Raw genomic sequence first — 18,259 nt, 5'->3', positions numbered from 1 at the left:
ACTGCCGCCGTGCAGGCCAATCAGAGACCCAGCTTCTCTGGGTAGGCGGGGGCCCGGCCCGCAGCGCTACGCTTATTGGCTGCCTGGGGCGAAGGCGGGGCGAGACCTGCGCGGAAGCCCTGTTGCCCGCGGGCTGGAGACCTGCTTTCCGCGGTGATGGATTTCCTTCGAGGCCAGTGTAGACGCCCAGGGGCTGTGTGCTTGGGACAGAGCGGGCAGGCGAGGGCTGAGTGGACATACCAGAGTGCCCGAGGGTGTGGACAAGTGCAGAGGACGCATCAGCATGGGGGCTGAAAGAGGAGACCCATGCCCACCGTGCTGGCCACCTGGCCATATTGTCTGAGCTGAAGAGGTCCTCTGATTGATGTTGAATTTATTCAATCCAATGAATTTAGCAGACAATCTTTATGTTACAGACTCCGGGCCCAGAAACCGGCTCGGGGCATCAGGATGTTTTAGTATAACCCTTGCCTTGCTAAAAAAGAGTCGGTGCTGTCACCTCACTTCCTTCTCCCATCGTCGGCTACTTGCTGGATCTTTCTGCGTCGGCACCTTTTTTTGACTCAGACTCAGTCTAGAACTCAGTGTCTGAAATTTTCCTTCCTTGGGGTTCCCTCCCACATCTCGAGGCTTCAGTTCTTGAGGCAGCTGGCCTTGGGTTCTTGTGCAGCTCTGTCACACCTTTGCCAGGCGCCACGGCCACTGCCTTAATTTCTCCAAGCTCCTTGCAAAGAGTAGGTAGTAACATCTGCCAAACACTTAGAGGCTACTGCGCGTGCAGACTCTGGTTTCTACCACATGTTTGCTTTCTTCCCCAATTTTCCATACAAGGAAGTTCTGGTGGCATAGTTCATAGTGAGTTGTGCTGCTGCTCCTAAGGCCGTGCATCTCCCAAAGTTCGAATCCACCAGCTGCTCCGAGGGAGAAAGTTAAGCAGTTTCCTCCCCTTAAATTTACAGCCTCAGAAACCTGACGGAGGGTCGCTATGAGCTGGAGCCAACTCAACATCAGTGATTTTTTTTCTTAGTTATCGTGTAGAGTCGTGCATTCCTGTGTCTAAACATCGCCCTCATTCTCTCTGACCAGTCCCGTTGGCGAGGGGCAGCCTGTTGCCCTCATCGCTCTCACCAACCCCACTGCCGACAACAGGGACATCACTTCACACGTGAGCACGTGTATCTGAGGATGGACCCTAGAAGCAGAATTGCCGAGCCAGAAGCCAGAAGCCACGTTTGTGCAAGACTGTCAGAGGATTTGCCAGAGTTCCTGCTGCAGCAGCTGTCCCAGAGTAACTGCTACCAAGAGAGGGAGCTGGCCAGCTCGCCCACGTCCTCACCAGCAGGAGTTCTAGACATTTCTTGACCTTTACCAGTGTACCAGTGTAATCTCAGATAGGCTTCTGTCTGTGTGTTTAATTAGGTGTGAATCTTGTCATTTACATAGTGTGGTGTGCTGGGACTGTTATGGAGTGTGTGTGTGTGTGTGTGTGTGTGTGTGTGTGTGTGTGTATGTGTGTGTATAGTGTCATTACCTTCTATGCTTTTATGATTCTCAAGAATGATGGGGTCGGGGGGAATAATTGAGGGAATGAAGATGGCAGAGAAGGAGTGGACAGACAATGAACACTTCAATGGATTAGGGGAAGGGAAGATCCACCTGGAATGAATGATGATCAGACAATATGTGTATTGCAATTAACAGCTTGGAACTGATGTGATGGGAAAGGAGAGGGGCATAGGAGAAGAGGGAGGAACGCGAGGTCAGCAGAGATTAGTGATGAGAATGGCAAGGTGCAGTGAGGATCTGAGGAGAAATGTACAGAAATTATGTTAATTATAGAATGGAGTTCAGGTCTTTTGTGCAAAGCTTACTTTGAGTCGTATTCGACTCAACAGCACTTAACCGCTGCTAAATGAGACTAGTGCTGTTCTATCTGGAGGAACATTCTTCCACTTTGCACATCACTCTTTGTCATTGTGCTGTGTGAAGTCACCTGGGTTTGCTGTGATGCTGAACCTTGTACCATGGAGATATAATATACCATAGCGATTTCCCATTGTGGACAGTGTTTGGCAGAGCTCCCAGTTGTAAAACAGGTTTGGAAGCAGGAGTGGCATCCACTTCCTAAACCACATGCCTCTGGAAACTCTGTGAACTTGGAGAAACACCGCTAGCTATGGAAAAGCATTAGATCTTTTGTTCATAGAGTCCCTATGAGTCGACCTCGACTCAATGGCAATCAACAATGACAACAACTATAAATGTCTTGATCAATTGTAATTTTATAAAACATATGAATACTTTAATGAAAACCAATTTAAAAAAGAATAATTGAGATTGTTTACTCACTCTACATTTCTCTCCCCTCAAAAAAAGCAAGTGACTCTTACTTGATTCATCATGCCAGCTAGGTACGAAGAAGCCTGTGCTAATTGTTACAGAGGTGGAACTGGACACAGGGTAGAGAATGGTGCTATCAGGCCTGTCACTGAGTCTTGGTGGTGTGGTCTGCAGGGAGCTGCGCTGCTAACCCAAAGGTCGTGCTTCTCTGACAGTTCAAATCCACCAGCGACCCCGTGGGAGAAAGATGGACAAGTGATTTACAGCCTTGGAAACCCCATGGTGGGTCAGCTGTGAGCTGGAGCCAACTCGGCGTCTGCGCGTTTGCTTTGGCAAGTACACAGGTGCTAGGTCCGGAGGTAGACAATACGCTCCTCTGCTTAACGTGGCTGTCGTTGGCAACCAGTGCTGGAAAGAAACTGCGGAAGTTGAGGTAAAGGCAGAGATGGTGTTGTCCAGTTAGTGGAAAGACTGGTTGAAGAACGCACTGAGAGACCAGGCAAGCAAAGGATCAAGAGGCAAGAAAGAGCCACCCTTTTGAGCCTTGACTACAGCAAGGACTTCGGGACCCTAACAGATCACATACTCCAAAGAGACCCGTGTTCCATTCATAGAGAGGAGGGGCACTGGAAGAATGAATGTCCCAGAAGAAAGACAGAAGTTTCGAGCAACTAGAGAAAGACGGAGAGGGAGCGCCTCAGAGGCAGGTCAAGAAGCAGAGTCCTTGAAGCCCATGGAGTGTCAAGTAACAAAGGGCTGCTGGGTCCCATTGCTCAGGAGAGACGTGGCTCGCAAATAACAAGGTGAAATCTCCTTCCAGAAAAAAAAACGAACAATTGATCTTAACCGACCCAGCCCAGCAAGCAAAGAAGACTTGTTCTCATTGCTAATGTTCGGTTCAGTCCTGAAGCCCTCAAGCCCTGAACATGAGCAAGAGGCAAGCTAGAATGAGCCAGATATTGTGGTTAAGAGCCGTCGAGTCAAGTACGACTCACAGCGACCCTATGAACAACAGACCTGAACCCCGTCCTACCCTGTGCCATCGTCCTCATCTCTGAGACGATTGAGCCCATTGCTGCAGTCGCTGTGTCAATCCACCTCATTGATTGAGGGTCTTCTTCTCTTTCACCGACCCTTCCAAGCATGGTTTGCTTTTCCAAGGAATAACCTCTCCTAGAAACGTGTTCAAAGTATGAGAGAGCTTTGCCATCCTTGCCTCCAAGAAGCACTCTGGCTGCAACTTCGTTCTTCTGGCAGTAATTAGAAAAGAGTAACTGAGGGGAGCCCTGGTGACCTAGTGGCAAGGAGCTGCAACTACAATCCCAGAGGCACACGGTTCGAATCCACCAGATGCTCTGCCGGGAAAAGGAGGGACAATCTCCTCCTGTACCAGTCAGATCTGATTTGACGGTACACACACACACACACACACACACACACACACACACAGTAACTGGATGAACTGTTAGCTAACATTGTGTCTCCCGGGTTAATCAATGAGGGATGATGATCAGCTGTGTGGAGTTAGCACCCTCGTGCTCTCCGTGCAGACGGTGTCTATTAGTGAGCATTGTTTTGTTCAAACCGAGTCACTTCCGGCCCCTCGTGACTGTCTAATGGGTTTCCAAGGCTGTGAATCTGTCCAGGGAGGAGATCGCCTATCTCCTTCCACAGACCTTGAAGTGGATTTGAACCACAAACCTTTGCGCTAGCTGTACAACATGTAATACACCACACCACCAGGACATCAGTGGGCGTGCTTGCCAGCAGTTGGGCTGTGAAGACGGCCAAAGGCTGGCTCCATAGACTGCTTGAGGGCCTCCGGCTGGAAGCATAGTCACCTAACAGGCTGACAAGTTTACCCTGAGACATCCCACCCTTTCTTCACCCCCACACGTGGTGACTGTGGTTTTAGGACAGAAAGGAACATCTCTGATGCATTTCTAGCTGCTTAACCTCGTAGCAAATGCAGCCTCTTCAGAGCTCAAGTCTGACCTTCCACATTTAACACCCACTTAAACCCAGCAAACTTACGTCCACGTGAGCCAGTGGTGCTGGTGGAGCGCTTCAGCTGGAGGTCGTAGACAGCTCGCCAGACCTCCCTGATCACCCACTCAACTCAACTCAGTGCTGTTGAGTCAGAACCACCCACAGCTGACCCTCCAGGGGGTTTTCAGAGGCCGTAAATCACAAGGGAAGAAACTGCTCATCTTTCTCCTGTGGACTCAAACTATGCGCCTTTGGGTTGGCAACACGATTGATTCCACATCCACTAAGCCATAGACCATCCTCTAGAGGAGCCTTTTTATCAACCAACCAGCCTGTCCAAGTCACAGGTGCCAGCCACCTGGCCAGAGGACAGGTGTCCTAGTTTTACTGCATGCTTTGGGAATTCAAAGCAGAGCAAGCACGCTGAAAGAAAATGTGTTTCCACTGCAAAAGCAGCTCTGGGAGGGCCAGCAGGGCAAGGTCTTCAGCCTCCGCCAGAAACGAGGAGAGGACTGGACAAGGGTGAATCTGGGGGGCCAGCCCAGGGTAAGGGGCGGACGCCGAATTGCCTGTGATAACGTTTCTGTGGCTTATGAAATGAGAGTTCACTTGAACGATAGAAAAACAAAGACCCCACTTTTTCAGGAGGTCTCGGTCCTGTGCCCTGCTGTTGCCCACCCCGAGGGCGGAGTGAGACTATTTTTGGAGCTGAGTCGGGAAAGGCCCCCATTCCACATCCCCATCAACATTTCCAAACACACTCCTGTGCCAGCTTTATACGGTGGGGCTTTTTTTGGCCGTAAAAATATCCGAGGAGATTGTATAACTTTGCTTCTGGAACCGAGTACAGGGAACTCGTTTGATTTGCTGAGGGCGATGCTTGCTTCACACCCCCGTGCCCTCCTGGCCATCTTGGGGATTCTTCCCGAGTGAGAACATGTGACCTCCAAATTGTTTTCAGACGCGCCGACGCCTTCAGAAATTCTAAATTTAACAAAGGATGGAGCGGACATAATGTGACGTTCTGCAGACCTCTGAGTAAACATTTGTTTTGCAGTGTCTGTGTTTTGGAGTCAGTGCAGTTCTGTCTTCCTGGAGTTCAGATGTTTGGGGCCCTGAGACCCAACAACAGGGACCCCCTGGAGATATTGTCCCTGCTGGAGAGGAAAGCCCTGATCACCCTTAACCCCTGCCCGTAAATGCGGTCAGTGGTGCCCGCTGCCTCGCTGCCAGTGCCACGGTTCTGCCTGGGGACTCAGGAGCTGTGATGCCCCAAGGGGCTGGCCCTGAGCTCAGACTTCATGGAAGTGGGGGTAGGAGGATACTGGGAATCAAGGATGGAGAAAGGAACACTTCAGAACAGTGGATGAAAGGAAGGATCAGAGAATGGAGAGGAAGCTGGGTTGTCGAGGTGAGCCCCCACACGAATCACAGAAGGTCCAGATGTGGACCCTTAAACAGTGAACCCCAAAGTGGACAGTCCCCACTGGACTGCCCGGGGAAGCCCCAGCAGATTCCAGATCAAGGAGCAGCTATGTGCTCTGACATCTGGACTCCAGTGGTAAGAAGACAGGAGGGGTTAGCCCGAGAGGTACCCTGTCCTCAGCTACGTCCCCCAACCCACCCGTTCCATCTTGCCGATACAGCAGCAACATTGATTTTTTAAAAATTTTTTTAAATTATTTTTTGTGTGTGCACCATCGGATCAGATCTGACTAGTACAGGAGGAGATTTCCCCTCCTTCAGCAAAGCATCTGGTGGATTCGAACCACGTACCTCTCGGATTACAGTGCAGCTTTTTGCCACTAGGCCACCAGAGCTCTCTACAACATTGTTTTTTTTAAAGCAGAGAATCCAAGAGTGTGAGCCCTGGATTCAGAGTGCCAAGGTCAAATCCTGGCTCTACTAGTACAAGAGAGCCTGCTGTGTGATGGTGGGCAAGTTACTGAACCTCTCTGGGCTTCATCTGCCTAGTCTGAGGAGGGAATGACGGCAGCTGCACCCATGGAGTGACTGAATGGGGTGTATGCAACAAGTGGTCACCCGGCTCCTCTCAGCTGGCCTCAGCTCCCGAGCCACTTGGTCAGCAGACCACTAGTGGCCCTTACCGTGATGGGCATTTTGGGGGTCACTGAATTAGTTCTCCCTCCAGGGGCTGTTAGTCTCCTCCCATTTCATGCTGCTCACAGGTGGTGTCTCTTCACCAAACACCAGGGACAAAATACACTTTATACAAACACCACTTTCACAGGATCACCCACTGACCGTGGCCTCTGGCCCTCCCAAGAACACAGGGCTCATATCCACCGACCTGTTCAGAGAGACAGAGAGAAATGGATTGAAGAAAACTGAGCCAGAGAGACACGGAGTCAGAAAGAAAAATTCAGGCAGAGAGATCAGTGGCCCAGGAAGGGAAAAGGGGGCATGTCCCCCCAGTTCTCCCCAGGGTGCGGGCTGAAGGTCCCTTTGAGTGTGGTAGAGCATGGTCACAGTGGCAGCTGTGGCGATGTCCCTTGCATGCCTGTGGACACAGGGTCAGGAGGTCCCTCAGCCAGGCCGTGCAGAGACTGACTCTAGGACCTTAGACCCTGAGGCCCTCCTTTGCCTTCCCCTTGGGCCTCCACAGAGCTCAGTCATCTGTCTCCTGCAGGTGGAAGCTCTGAGCCTTCCCTAACTTTCCCAGTTAGGCAAGGCAAGTGAACCCGGAGGAGATCTGGGTATTGCCTGCCAGTTGAAGGCTGGGATTCCAGCGTGGTGGGCAGAGATCTCTTCCACAGCCTCTGGTAGTGACGCTCTGGGTGGGCTTCCTGGAGGTAACCATGCCTGGACTCCACGAAGGACTCACAGGTGGGGGGTGAATGGTCTAGGTATGTCTCTAGGGGGCTTCCCTGAGCAGAAGTGGACCAGGGCTGGGGAGACCCAGGACCTTGTGGAGGGCACGCGCTCACAGGCCTGCCTGAGCCTCCAGCAGAAGATGGGAGAGAGGGACTTGGAGACTTGGGCCAGGGCCAGTTCAGCTGCAGCCAGGATGTAAACCTGTCTTGGCTCCTGGCGTCATAGCCTCTCCACCAGCCAGCGACAGGGCCCGGGCTCTACTGACAGGAACCAGGACCCTTGGCGGCAGGAGGGAGGACGGAGCCACAGTGGGAGGGTGGAGTTGGTGGTTCTCAGCCTGCCTGTTGCCCAGAGAGCTCCAGCAGACCCTCCGTTTCAGGCTCTGCAGCCCCTCTGGGGAGCTCTCTGGGGCTCACTCCTCTGCTCCCACAGATCCTGGTGTGCCATGGGTCCTGCAACCTTGGCCTCGGTGTGTCCCTGGCTGACCCCAGCAGAACCCCCACTGTGCTCTCCTAGTATCTGCCCTCTGGTTGGCCTGGGACCCTCTGTGTGGAGGTCACCATCCTCCGCTGGCTCCCCGTCTCTTCCTGCCTCAGAGCCTTCTGCCTGGACCGGGGGCAGTCATGTCCACGAGGTGTGGCTGGAGGGGCCCAGCAGTGACAATACCATACCAAGGGCAGGAATCTTTGCTTGCCTTTTGCTTGTGGCTGCTGGTAGACTGGGGACAGCCAGGGTGACACCCACCTTCCCAGGCCCTGAGAGTCTGTCTGCCTTGTGAGCAGCCCAGGCTGGAGATGCCCTGGTGGGGATTGGAGGTGACTGGGGTGGGGGAGAGACGAGGCCTGTGTTCATTTCTCCGATATTCTCTCAGACTCTTCTTGCTTGGTCAGAAGGCCAGGCCTTGGGCCTGGGCAGCAGGTAGACTTGGGCCTGGGCAGCAGGTAGACAGGCTCCGTGACAGAGAAGCCATTGCCCACCCCACCTTGGCCCTCAGCCGAGGCTCAGGCTCCTCTCTTCCCAGAAGTTCATCCCCCTGAGTGAGATTACGTGCTTTGCCCTCGTTAACCTCCTGACCTTCCAGAAAAGGAATGGAAACGCCCTGGTTCACCCTCTTGCTGAGGAAACTGGCGGTGGAAGTGGACGAGGTAGGGGGCTGCTGTCCAGATTGGAGACCCAGGGTGTTTTCCTACGAGGGGGGTCTCCACCAACTCTGTCTCCAGGAGCCTCTGCAGGACTGACAGAGCTGGGCAGGAAATCTAGGAGTCTCTGCCCCAAGGAAGGACCCTAATCCCCAACCGCAACTCTCCAGTCCAACTCCAAATGACACAGGCTTCCAAACAGCCTCTAAGGTATTTCCTATCCTTCCTTTTCTTAAAAAGAAAAAGTCTTTTTTTATTATATTTTTTTTGTGTGTGTTTATCATCAAATCAGACCTGACTAATACAGGAGGAAATGGTCCTTCCTTCTCCAGCAGAGCATATGGTGGATTTGAACAACGCACCTCTGGGATTGCAGTACAGCTTCTTGCCACCTGGCCACCAGAGATCACCTTCCCCTCGCCTTCTCAGAGTCTTTGAAGTTCCTCTGAGGATGCAGTCCTGGCCCCAGGCCCTCCCGTGCTGGCCGCCACCCCCAGCCACTTCCATCCACCCACTGCAGGCTGCAGCCATCCTGGACACTGCTTCCTCAATGCCGCCCACCTCTCTGGGCTCTTGCAGATTTAACTCCTTCTACTTACAGTGCATAAGGTCGCTATGAGTCGCAGGCGACTCGACGGCACATAACAACAACTTACAGTGCCCCCTTCCACCTTCCCGACTGGCTCAGAGATCTCTCTGCTCCCTCTCGCCTCCCATCCCCAGCCGAGTTCCCATCCCAGTGTTTCCCACTTTCCTGGCACTTACCACACCAGGCCTCTGCTTCTTCATCTGTAACAAGACATTAGCCGCGAGATTAACTCAAAGATTAGCCAAGGTTCTAGACATGAAATAGGCTCTGAGGGCTGCAAATGATATGCACCCCTAACTCAAAGGTTAGCAGTTCAGGTCCTGCCAGAGATGCCTTGGAATAAAAGGCTTGGTGCCATCAAGTTGTTTCCAACCCCTACTGTACCTACGTGCAACAAACAGAACAAAGTCCTGTCCAATCCTGAGACAGCCTCGCAATCTCCACCCTCGACGCTTAAGCCCACTGTTGCACTCATTGTGTAAATCCACCTCATTCACTGGCCTCCTTTTCCAAGCAGGATGTCATTTTCCAAAGACTGGTCCCCTCCTGACAACACAGCTGAAGTCTATGAGGGCGACAGCTCGCACCCGAACCAGCTCATGCTGCTCTTCTTCCAAAACAGACTTCTTCGTAGTCAGTCCGTGGGATCGTCAATCGTTTTCCAAATCACAATTCACAGGCTTCAATCCTTGTTTGTTCTTTCTCATCCATTGTCCGACTCTCACAGACATAGAAAGCGATGGAAAATGTCATGACTTAGGTCAAAACACACTTTGGACTTAAAATGAATATCCTTAACCTTTACCTTTTAAAGAGCAACCAATTTGCCCAATGCAACATGTTCTTTCATTTCTTGACTGTGGCTTCCATGGAGATTGATGTGAATCCAGGTAAAAGAAAATCCCTGACAGCGTCAACCTTTTCTGTATCCGTTATTCTTATTGGTTCAGTTGTGAGGATTTTTGCTTCCTTGATGTTGAGGTATAAGCAATACAGAAGGCTTTAGTCTTCGATCTTCTTCAATAAATGTTTCAAGTCCTTTCCACCTTCAGTAAAGAGGTTGTATTGTCTCTTCATAACGCAGGTTGTTGATGAGTCTTCTTCCAAACTTGATGCCACATTCTTCACATTGTCCAATTCTTCAAATTACTTGCTCAGCATACATACTGAATAAGTGTAATAAAAGTACACAATACTGACACACACCTTTCCTGATATGAAGCCATGCACTGTTCACTTATTCTGTTCAAAAGGCTTTTTGTGTGTGTGTACCCACAATTTCCACGTGAGCATTATTAAGTGTTCTGGAATTCCCATTCTTCTCAATGTTATTGGTAACTTATTATAGTCTACATAATTAAATCCCTTTCCAGAGTTAGCAAAAGTTAAGTAAATATCTTTCTGGTATTCTCTCCTTCCAGCCAAGATACATTTGACATCAGCAATGATATTCCTTCTTTCATGACCTCTTCTGAATCCACCTTGAATTTCTGGCAGTGCTATGCTAATGTATTGCTCCATGAATTTTTGAACAATCCTAACCAAGATTTTACTTGCATGTGATACTGATATTGTTTGATAATTTCTATATTTTGCTGTATCACCTCTTTTGGAATGGGCCAAAATATGAGTCTCTTCCAGTGGCTTGATGAGGGATCAGTCTAGCAAATTTTTTGGCATAGACTAGTTCAGTATCAGCAGTGAAAACTAGACCAGGTGCTGATTGTAGAACAGACCATCAACTGCTCATATGCAAGTTCAAATTAAAACTAAAGAAGAACTTAAGAACTAAAGAACTTAAATCATATCTACATGAAACAAAATTTGACCTTGAGTCTATCTCCCATGAAGTTGAAAACCAACTCAGCAATAGGTTTGAGGCCTTGAACACTAACGAATGAAGACCAGGTAAGCTGTGGGAAGAGAACAAGAATATTGTTCATGAAGAATGCAAAAAGTCATTACAAAGAAGGAGGAAGAAAAGACCAAAATGGATATCATAAGAGACTCTGAATATCGTACTAGAGCACTGAGAAGCCAAAGCAAAGGGAAGAAATCAAGAAGTTAAGGAGCTGACTAGAAGATTTCAAAGAGCCTCTCGGGATGACAAGGCAAAATATTATAATGAAATGTGTAAGGATCTAAAGTCAGAAAATCAAAAGGGCCGAACTCACTCAGCATTTCTTAAGCTGAAATAACTAAAGAATAAATTCAAGCTGCAAGTTGCAATGCTTAAGGATGTTGTGGGCAGAATATTGAATGATTCAGGAAGCATTAAAAGAAAATGGAAGGAGTACCAAAAAGAATTGGCTGACACAGAAGAATTTCAAGAAACAACGTATGAGCAAGAGGCAATGGTGATGAAGGAGGAAGTGCAGGCTGCTCTGAAGGTCTTGGCAAAAAATGAAGCCCCAGGAATTGAAGGAATACCAATTGATGTATTTCAGCAAACAGATGCTGCTCTGCATGTGCTCACCAAGTTGTGCCAAGAAATCTGGAGGACATCTTCCCGGCCAACTGACTGGAAGAGATCCATATTTATTCCCATTCCAAAAAAAGGTGACCTAACAGAGTGTGGAAATTATCTAACAAGATCACTAATATCACACACTAGCAAAATCCTGCTGAATATTATCCAGAAAAGACTTGAACAGTACGTTGACAGAGAACTACTAGAAATACAAAGTAGATTCAGAAGAGGCCATGGTATTGGGGACATTATTGCCAATATCAGGTGGATCTTGGCAGAAAGCAGAGAGTAACAGAAGAATGTCTATCTGTGTTTCATTGACTATGCAAAAGCATTTGCCCGTGTGGATCATAATAAATTGTGGCTAACCTTGAGGAAAATGGGAATCTCAGAACACTTGATCATGCATATATGAAACTTGGACCAAAAAGCAGTCCTCAGAACAGAGCAAGGAAACACTGCATGGTTCAAAATCAGGAAAGGAGGGTGTCACGTATGGGTCCTATCATATGTTTTCAATCTGGATGCAGAACAGATCATTCAGGAAGCTTATGAGGACTTTACAAGGAGGAGTGTGGCATCAAGCTTGGAGGAAGACTCATTAACAACCTACAATATGAAGATGACATAACCTTTCTTGCTGAAACTGAGGAGGACCTGAAGCACTTGTTGCAAAACGTCAAGGGCTATAGTCTTCAATATGGATTGAAGTTCAACATCAAGAAGACAAAGATTCTCACCACTGGACCAGTTGGCAGGACCATAATAGATGGAGAAGAGATGGAGGTTGTTAGCAATTACAGCTTGCTCAGATCCGCAGTCCCAGACTCCTTGACAGGTTTGGCCGGGTGGCATTAGACGGAGAGCAGAGGGCTGGAGGAGAGAGGCTGAGTCCGTTCTGCACCACTGCACCCTCCCTGCCCACCTCCACAGGCAGCCCCCTCCTCCTGTGGTCCCAGGACCACTGCTTCCTGGAAACACCATCCTGGCCCGCCTGCTGGCCCTTCAGGCAGGAATTTACCACATCCCCCCCTGGGGCCAGGCCCTGGCCACCTTCTCTTGTTTATCCCCTGGTTCTGCCCACACCCCTATAAACCATCGACCGGTAGCCATCTGTTTCCTGCTGGCGCCCCAATCATGCTGAGGCCTTGACAAAGGTTAGGAGGAGGCAGCTGGATCTTCGCTGTTCACATCAGAGAGACACGAAGCCCAGAGAAGGGATTTGACCTGTCCAGGTCTGTCTACCCCCAGGGTTGGGGCTCAGGGTTACACTGAGGAGACTGGAAGGAGGAGGCCAAGGCTTGGGACCCAGTGGGAACCCCTCTCCCAGAGCCTGGCTCCCCATGGTTACGTGAGCACCTCTTCCACTGTAGGAGCCGGATGTGTCTGCCCCAGTCAACAAACAGATTAGGGGCGCTGGCATCTCCCAGAGGCGAAACTTGGGAAACCAGCCAGCACCTCCCTGACCCCAGAGGGTGCGACTCCTCTGCATGGCAAGCCCCTCCCAGAGTCCCCTCCATCTCACTCCCTTCTCCTCTGGAGCCTCCAACCTGCCCACCTGCCCTCAGAAGTCCCCAGGTCTTTGTGTGCACAGTCCCTGTCACTTGGACCCACGTCCTGGGCTCACATGGTATCACCCTGCTCCTCCAAGGTCACATAACCCCAGGAACCCTCCTTGTCTCCCCACATAGCTGTCCGCATCTCGGGGTCAGGACCTAGCCTCCGTGACCCCAGACCTTCCAAGCCCAGCATGGGACAAGGTTGGGTGCTCTAAAGGCTTCGGGGGCCGGTGTCAGCTCCGAGTAGAGTGAAGCTTCTCTGGGGAGCTGAGCTCACACATATTGTCTGCCCCCAAACCCCAGTCTGAGGGGCCCCACGGGGAAGTGAGCAGGTGTGGGGGTGACTGTGGGCTTGTGTGGAGACCAGGGAGGAACTTGAGGATGGATCAACCCATGGTTCTAAGTCTTCCAGCCAGGAGGGCACCTTGGGTGGGGCAACCGCGTGGGCTTTTGGGAAAGAGAAGGTTTACCGGAGGGGCCAGGTGGGCACCTCTCACCATACGGTCTCCCCAGCTCACAAAGTGTCTGCTTGTTTGAGCCTGGCTGTGTCCTGCACACCCAGCCCCCATTGTATAGATATGACCAGGGAGCCCTGGGACCACCCTCACCGATGTGTCCTTCCCCCAGAGCCTCTCCCGGAAGAGATGTCTGGTGCTGTGTTGTTGTTATTAGCTGCTGTCCACTCAGCTCGGAGTTAAAGTCACTTCAGGTGCAAGGGAAGAGAACTCTGCTCAATCCCTCGTCATCTTCACCGTCTCTGCTGTGTCTGAGCCCATTGTCACTGTCAATGTCAATCCAGCCGGATCCAGCCGGTATTGGAAACACAGTGCCCCAGCTCCCAGCATCTCAACAACAGAAGCCACCAGAGTACGACACACTGACAGACGGTGGTGGACGGGGGCGCAGTGGACATTTATTCTCCACAGGGACTGCCCACCCAGCCCCCACCCTCATCTGTAAGCCATCTCCCACGTCCCCACCCCAGGCCTGACAGTCCAGCTAAGGGGCAGTTAGGGGCCCTCAGGAGCCCCCTGTGGCTGGAGAGCTGAACATGTGGTGTGTGTCGTATTTTCTCATGCACACGGGCTCCTCCGGGACTGAGATGGATATAGTCCTGCAGGTGTCGAAGCTTGGGAACGGGGGAGAGCTGTGAGCGCAGGCCTTGGCGGGGGTCGACAGCCTCTGCTGATTCCCACCCATCAGAGTTCCCTGCTGCCTCCGCCAGCCAGCTTGCAGTGATCAATGGAGCCAGGCTACGGTTGTTTCCCATTATAACCTGCCAGTGAGTTACCCGTGCTCACCCATCCTCAAAGGACCGACCAGGGTCCTGTGCCACCCTCCGGATCAGGACAGGACCTGACCACTGTGTTCCATAGACTTCCACCGGCCAGTTTTTTGAAAGTAAGTTGCCAGACCTTTCTTCCTAGTCTGTAATCTAGTTCGTCTCATGTATTTGGGGCAGGTTGCTAGGAGGGGCTATTCCTTGGGAGGGGATATAAGGCAGCGAAAGAGAGGAAGACCCTCAACGAGACGGACTGACATGGTGACTGTAGCAAAGGACTCGAGTGTGTCAGAGACGATGAGGATGGCACAGGATGGGACAGGGGTCAGGTCTGTTGTTCATAGGGGCGCTATGAGTCGTACTTGACCCGGGACCCATAACAACAACAACTCCCGTCACTCGGCCATCATTCGGTCTCTACTCTCTGACCCCCTTCTCCTCACACACCCAGGGGTTCTCTGTTTCCCCTGAACAAAACTCACCATCGGGTTCCTCTGCCTAGTTCCTCAACTGACCAGCAAGGAACCCTGGCCATTTCCAGCCCTCTTATCCCTGACCCCTCCTCCCACCTTTCTGAGGCCAAGGTTCCTCTTTTCTTTTTTGAAGCCCATTTATTTTACTCCCCTCTCTGCTGGGCCCCAGCGCCTGAGCTCTCTCCGAAAGCTCAGTGCTGGGACTGAAAGCTATGCCCCTGTACTTAGTCCGACTTTGGGGGGAACATCTCCTGCCCCTCAATTGCAATGCCACCTATGGCCACCAGGGGGAGAGGGTTACACAGTCAGAAAGTGACCCCCTAAAGGGCATGCAGAGGACAGAAGTGGACAAGAAATGAGGGGTTAGCGTGCATGAACCCCAGCCCTGCAGCTTCTCAGCAGGGAGGATAAACGCAGAGTGCAGAGGTTTTGGAACATTGGGGGGTCCCCTCTCACACACTGTTACCCTCCAGCATAAACCCTTGGAGCAAAGGCAGGAGGTGGAGCTGAGCTGAGGGGCCTGGGCCAGAACTGTTGCAGGAAGCCAGGGCGGGAGAAGAGAGGGGTGCAGAGGCACCCCAGGAGTCCCTGTCACTCACCAGGTGTAAACGAGCAGCGCCAGGAGGGCGGCGAGGAGCACGGCCAGCAGCACCGACAGGAAGGTGATGAGGACCACCGTGCCCGCCGTCCGCGGCCCTGGCACGGCCTGGAGGGTCTGTGCTGAAAGGCACAGAAGAACGGAGGTTCTGCGTGACCTGAGAAAGGGTCCCAGGTGCCTGCTGACCTCAGGATGACCACAGGGCTCGCAGAAGGGCCTACCCCCAACCTCAGGCCTTCGGAGCCCCCAGTCCTGCCGCACCCTGCAGCTCCAGCAGGCTGGTACCTTGCAGCAGGTGGGTGTCATTGGACCACTCTGTCTCAGCCAAAGGCCCCCGCTCATTGCTCATCACTAGGAACTTGACCCTGAAAGAGAGGTGGGGGGATTCCCCAGTTTTGAAACCCTGACAGTAAGTCCTTTTGACTTCCAGAGCCTGAGGGCAACATCAGGAGTGGACATGGAGCAAGGGCTGAAAGCCCACCCCCTCTGAGTCTTCAGGTCCTTGTCTGGGGACTGTGTGGGTGCTGGGTAGATCTCTTGGCACCCACACTTAGGCAGAGACTGGGGAATGCTGATCCTGGATAGGGAGATGCCACTGTTGGTGCAGACCGGCCACAGGGGGCCTGGGACCCAAAGGACAGGACCTCTGCTCATGAGACTCGGAGAATTCACACACGCTCTGGTCCTGCTTGCTGCCCAACCTTCCATTTGTGAATCTTGAGCAAGAACCTCTCAAGAGCTTTTCAGGTTCAGGGTTGGGCAGCCCGGTCACCCCCACACCCCAGCCAGGGCCCAAATGCAGGCCCTCACCGGTAGGGGCCCGGGCCCGGCAGGGGGTAGTTGCACCCCTTTGCAGTTGGGGAGCAGACGGTATTGTTGCCCACACGGAGGACCCGGAGCTGGTTGCTGGTCTGGTTGCCCAGGTAGAGAGACGGTCTGGCCCTTATGGTGAGGTAGTAGCCCTTCTGGGGCAGGTCAGCGGGGGCAGGAAAGTCCTCCGGCTTCTGTGGGGCCGTGAAGTCCTGGGTGGCTGAGGGTAGCACCGAGGGTTAGATGGTGGGAGCCCAACAGGCAGGACTCTACCCTCATTCCACCAAAGCAAACAGTCCCCCACCCTCACATAGTTCTGTTGACGGCCCCAGACCTGTGGACCCTTTTCACGGAAGGAAAATCCAAGACTGCTCCAGCATACCAACCATTGCTGTGAGCCACCACTAGCCAGATGGCATCAAAGTCGGAGATTTTGAGGTGACTGAACTGGCCCATCGGCTGCTCAAGGGTGAAGGTGGACTGTGTGAGCTTCGCCCCCAGGGTGGCATTTGAGAGCTGGGGCACGTAGCTGATCTGCTCTGGGGAGGATGAGAGGAGTGCGAAGAGAGGAAGCTGAACAGGGCAGAGTTCTCATGCCCAGTTGAGGCAAGTGTCACCACCCGACCCTGGGGGTCAGAATCTGAGGGGCTCTGTCTTGGGAACTGTCGTCCAAAGGAGTTGACCAGAAAGTCTCCAGCAAGCCTGTGTCCCGAGCAGGGACAGATGGCCCAAGCTCACTGCCTCACCCTCTCCTGTGGGGACACCAGGGCATATTCTGTGGGAGATCAGGAGAGAGGTTCAGCCAGTCCCCACTTCACCCCCTGCCCCTCCTGGGGTTCCTGGATGGTGGGCCAGGTAAGGGAAAGACCCCGGGCGGGCTCTCTGCAGGACCAGTTCTCAGATTGGTGGGCTCTTTGGTTTTTCCAGGGTGAGAATGAGCGGTCAGGCAAACACACACTGCTCTTAATAAGAACTTGGCCAGATTCACTTACCCAATGAACTTGGGCTCTGAATGTCTCTGGGCTGAGGCTTACCCGTTACTCAAGTCCTTCCAGCGCCACCATATTGGGTGTTTATGGTGAGAGGAACGGCTTGGACAGGAGAAGGGTGAGAGAGACCCCAGTATGTGACGAGGACTATGGGGTCAGAGCACAGAACCTCTTCCTTCCCACCCCATTCTCTGCCATCTCCCAATTGGCCCTAGGGCACCTTCCCCTTCAGGAGCTTGTCCCCACCCCCATCCTTCCAGCTCCACCTGAGAAAGTGTGGGGACAGGGCAGTGGGACAACAGCCTCAGCTGGTACCGCTGGGACTCAGGACTGACAAGCCTCAGGCCCAGCTTGTGGCTCAGTGAGTTCAAAGCCCTAACTGCACCCCTAACGACAGGAAGGAGTGGGGCCACTTCCCTCCCTGCACCCAGTTACGGGAGAGGGGAGCAAAAGATAAGGAAGGCCCGTGTGCAACTCGACAGAATCTTCTTCCGGTTCATCTCAGCGCCATTTGTTGCCATTAAATTCCACTCAGTTCTAAGCACACAGAGCTCTGGTGGCCTAGGAGGTTAGGAGTCGCTCTGGCAGCCCAAAGGCCAGCTGTCCGAATTCCCCAGCTGCTCAAATCACCTCTGAAAACCTGCTGGAGGGTCAGGTGTGAGTCTGTTGACTCAACAGCACACAACAACAACATTTCTAAACAGCCACAGGACCGGTGCTCCACGCTCCGTGGGAGAGGTGGTTCCTGCTTTCTCAGAGCCCCCAGTCCTGGCTCTGAGCTGGGCGAACTCGTCAGACAGCAGACACTTCCTGTTGGCTTGATGAAGGAAAAAGAGGGGAGCAGCAGATGAGGACGGGGTGCAGGATCTCGAAGGGGCTCTCGTCTAAGGACAGATGAGTGAGCAAGGCATCCAGGCCCTCATCAGAGCGCCAGGTGGGGGGGTGGACAGTGCCAGGTGAGGGGTGGACAGTGCCAGGTGGGGGTGGGCAGTGCCAAGTGAGGGGTGGACAGTGCCAGGTGGGGGTGGGCAGTGCCAGGTGAGGGGTGGACAGTGCCAGGTGGGGGTGGGCAGTGCCAGGTGAGGGGTGGACAGTGCCAGGTGAGGGGTGGACAGTGCTAGGTGGGGGGTGGACAGTGCCAGGTGGGGGGTGGATAGTACCAGGTGAAGAGTGTACACAGTCAGAT

At 52.5% G+C, this 18,259-nt stretch overlaps 1 protein-coding gene across 1 annotated transcript in view; it reads right to left on the bottom strand.

Annotated features, from left to right (window-relative positions):
• Positions 1 to 13,941: 13,941 nt before the first annotated feature.
• The window catches only part of LOC102846809 (uroplakin-3b-like protein-like), a 5,204-nt gene continuing 886 nt past the window's right edge, over positions 13,942 to 18,259 (bottom strand). The window contains exons 2-7 of the mRNA XM_006889796.1: positions 16,831 to 16,859; positions 16,471 to 16,657; positions 16,085 to 16,304; positions 15,560 to 15,639; positions 15,276 to 15,396; positions 13,942 to 14,050 (exon numbers count right to left, since the gene is read on the bottom strand). Coding sequence (XP_006889858.1) covers positions 13,942 to 14,050; positions 15,276 to 15,396; positions 15,560 to 15,639; positions 16,085 to 16,304; positions 16,471 to 16,657; positions 16,831 to 16,859 — 746 coding nt within the window. The remainder of the gene's footprint in view (positions 14,051 to 15,275; positions 15,397 to 15,559; positions 15,640 to 16,084; positions 16,305 to 16,470; positions 16,658 to 16,830; positions 16,860 to 18,259) is intronic.

This window comes from Elephantulus edwardii, unplaced genomic scaffold (genome assembly GCF_000299155.1).
Source record: "Elephantulus edwardii isolate Elephantulus edwardi_28Jun2011 unplaced genomic scaffold, EleEdw1.0 scaffold00080, whole genome shotgun sequence".
Taxonomy (NCBI): domain Eukaryota; kingdom Metazoa; phylum Chordata; class Mammalia; order Macroscelidea; family Macroscelididae; genus Elephantulus; species Elephantulus edwardii.
Note: the sequence above shows the minus strand (reverse complement) of the source record. Positions and strands in the feature narration are given on the sequence as shown.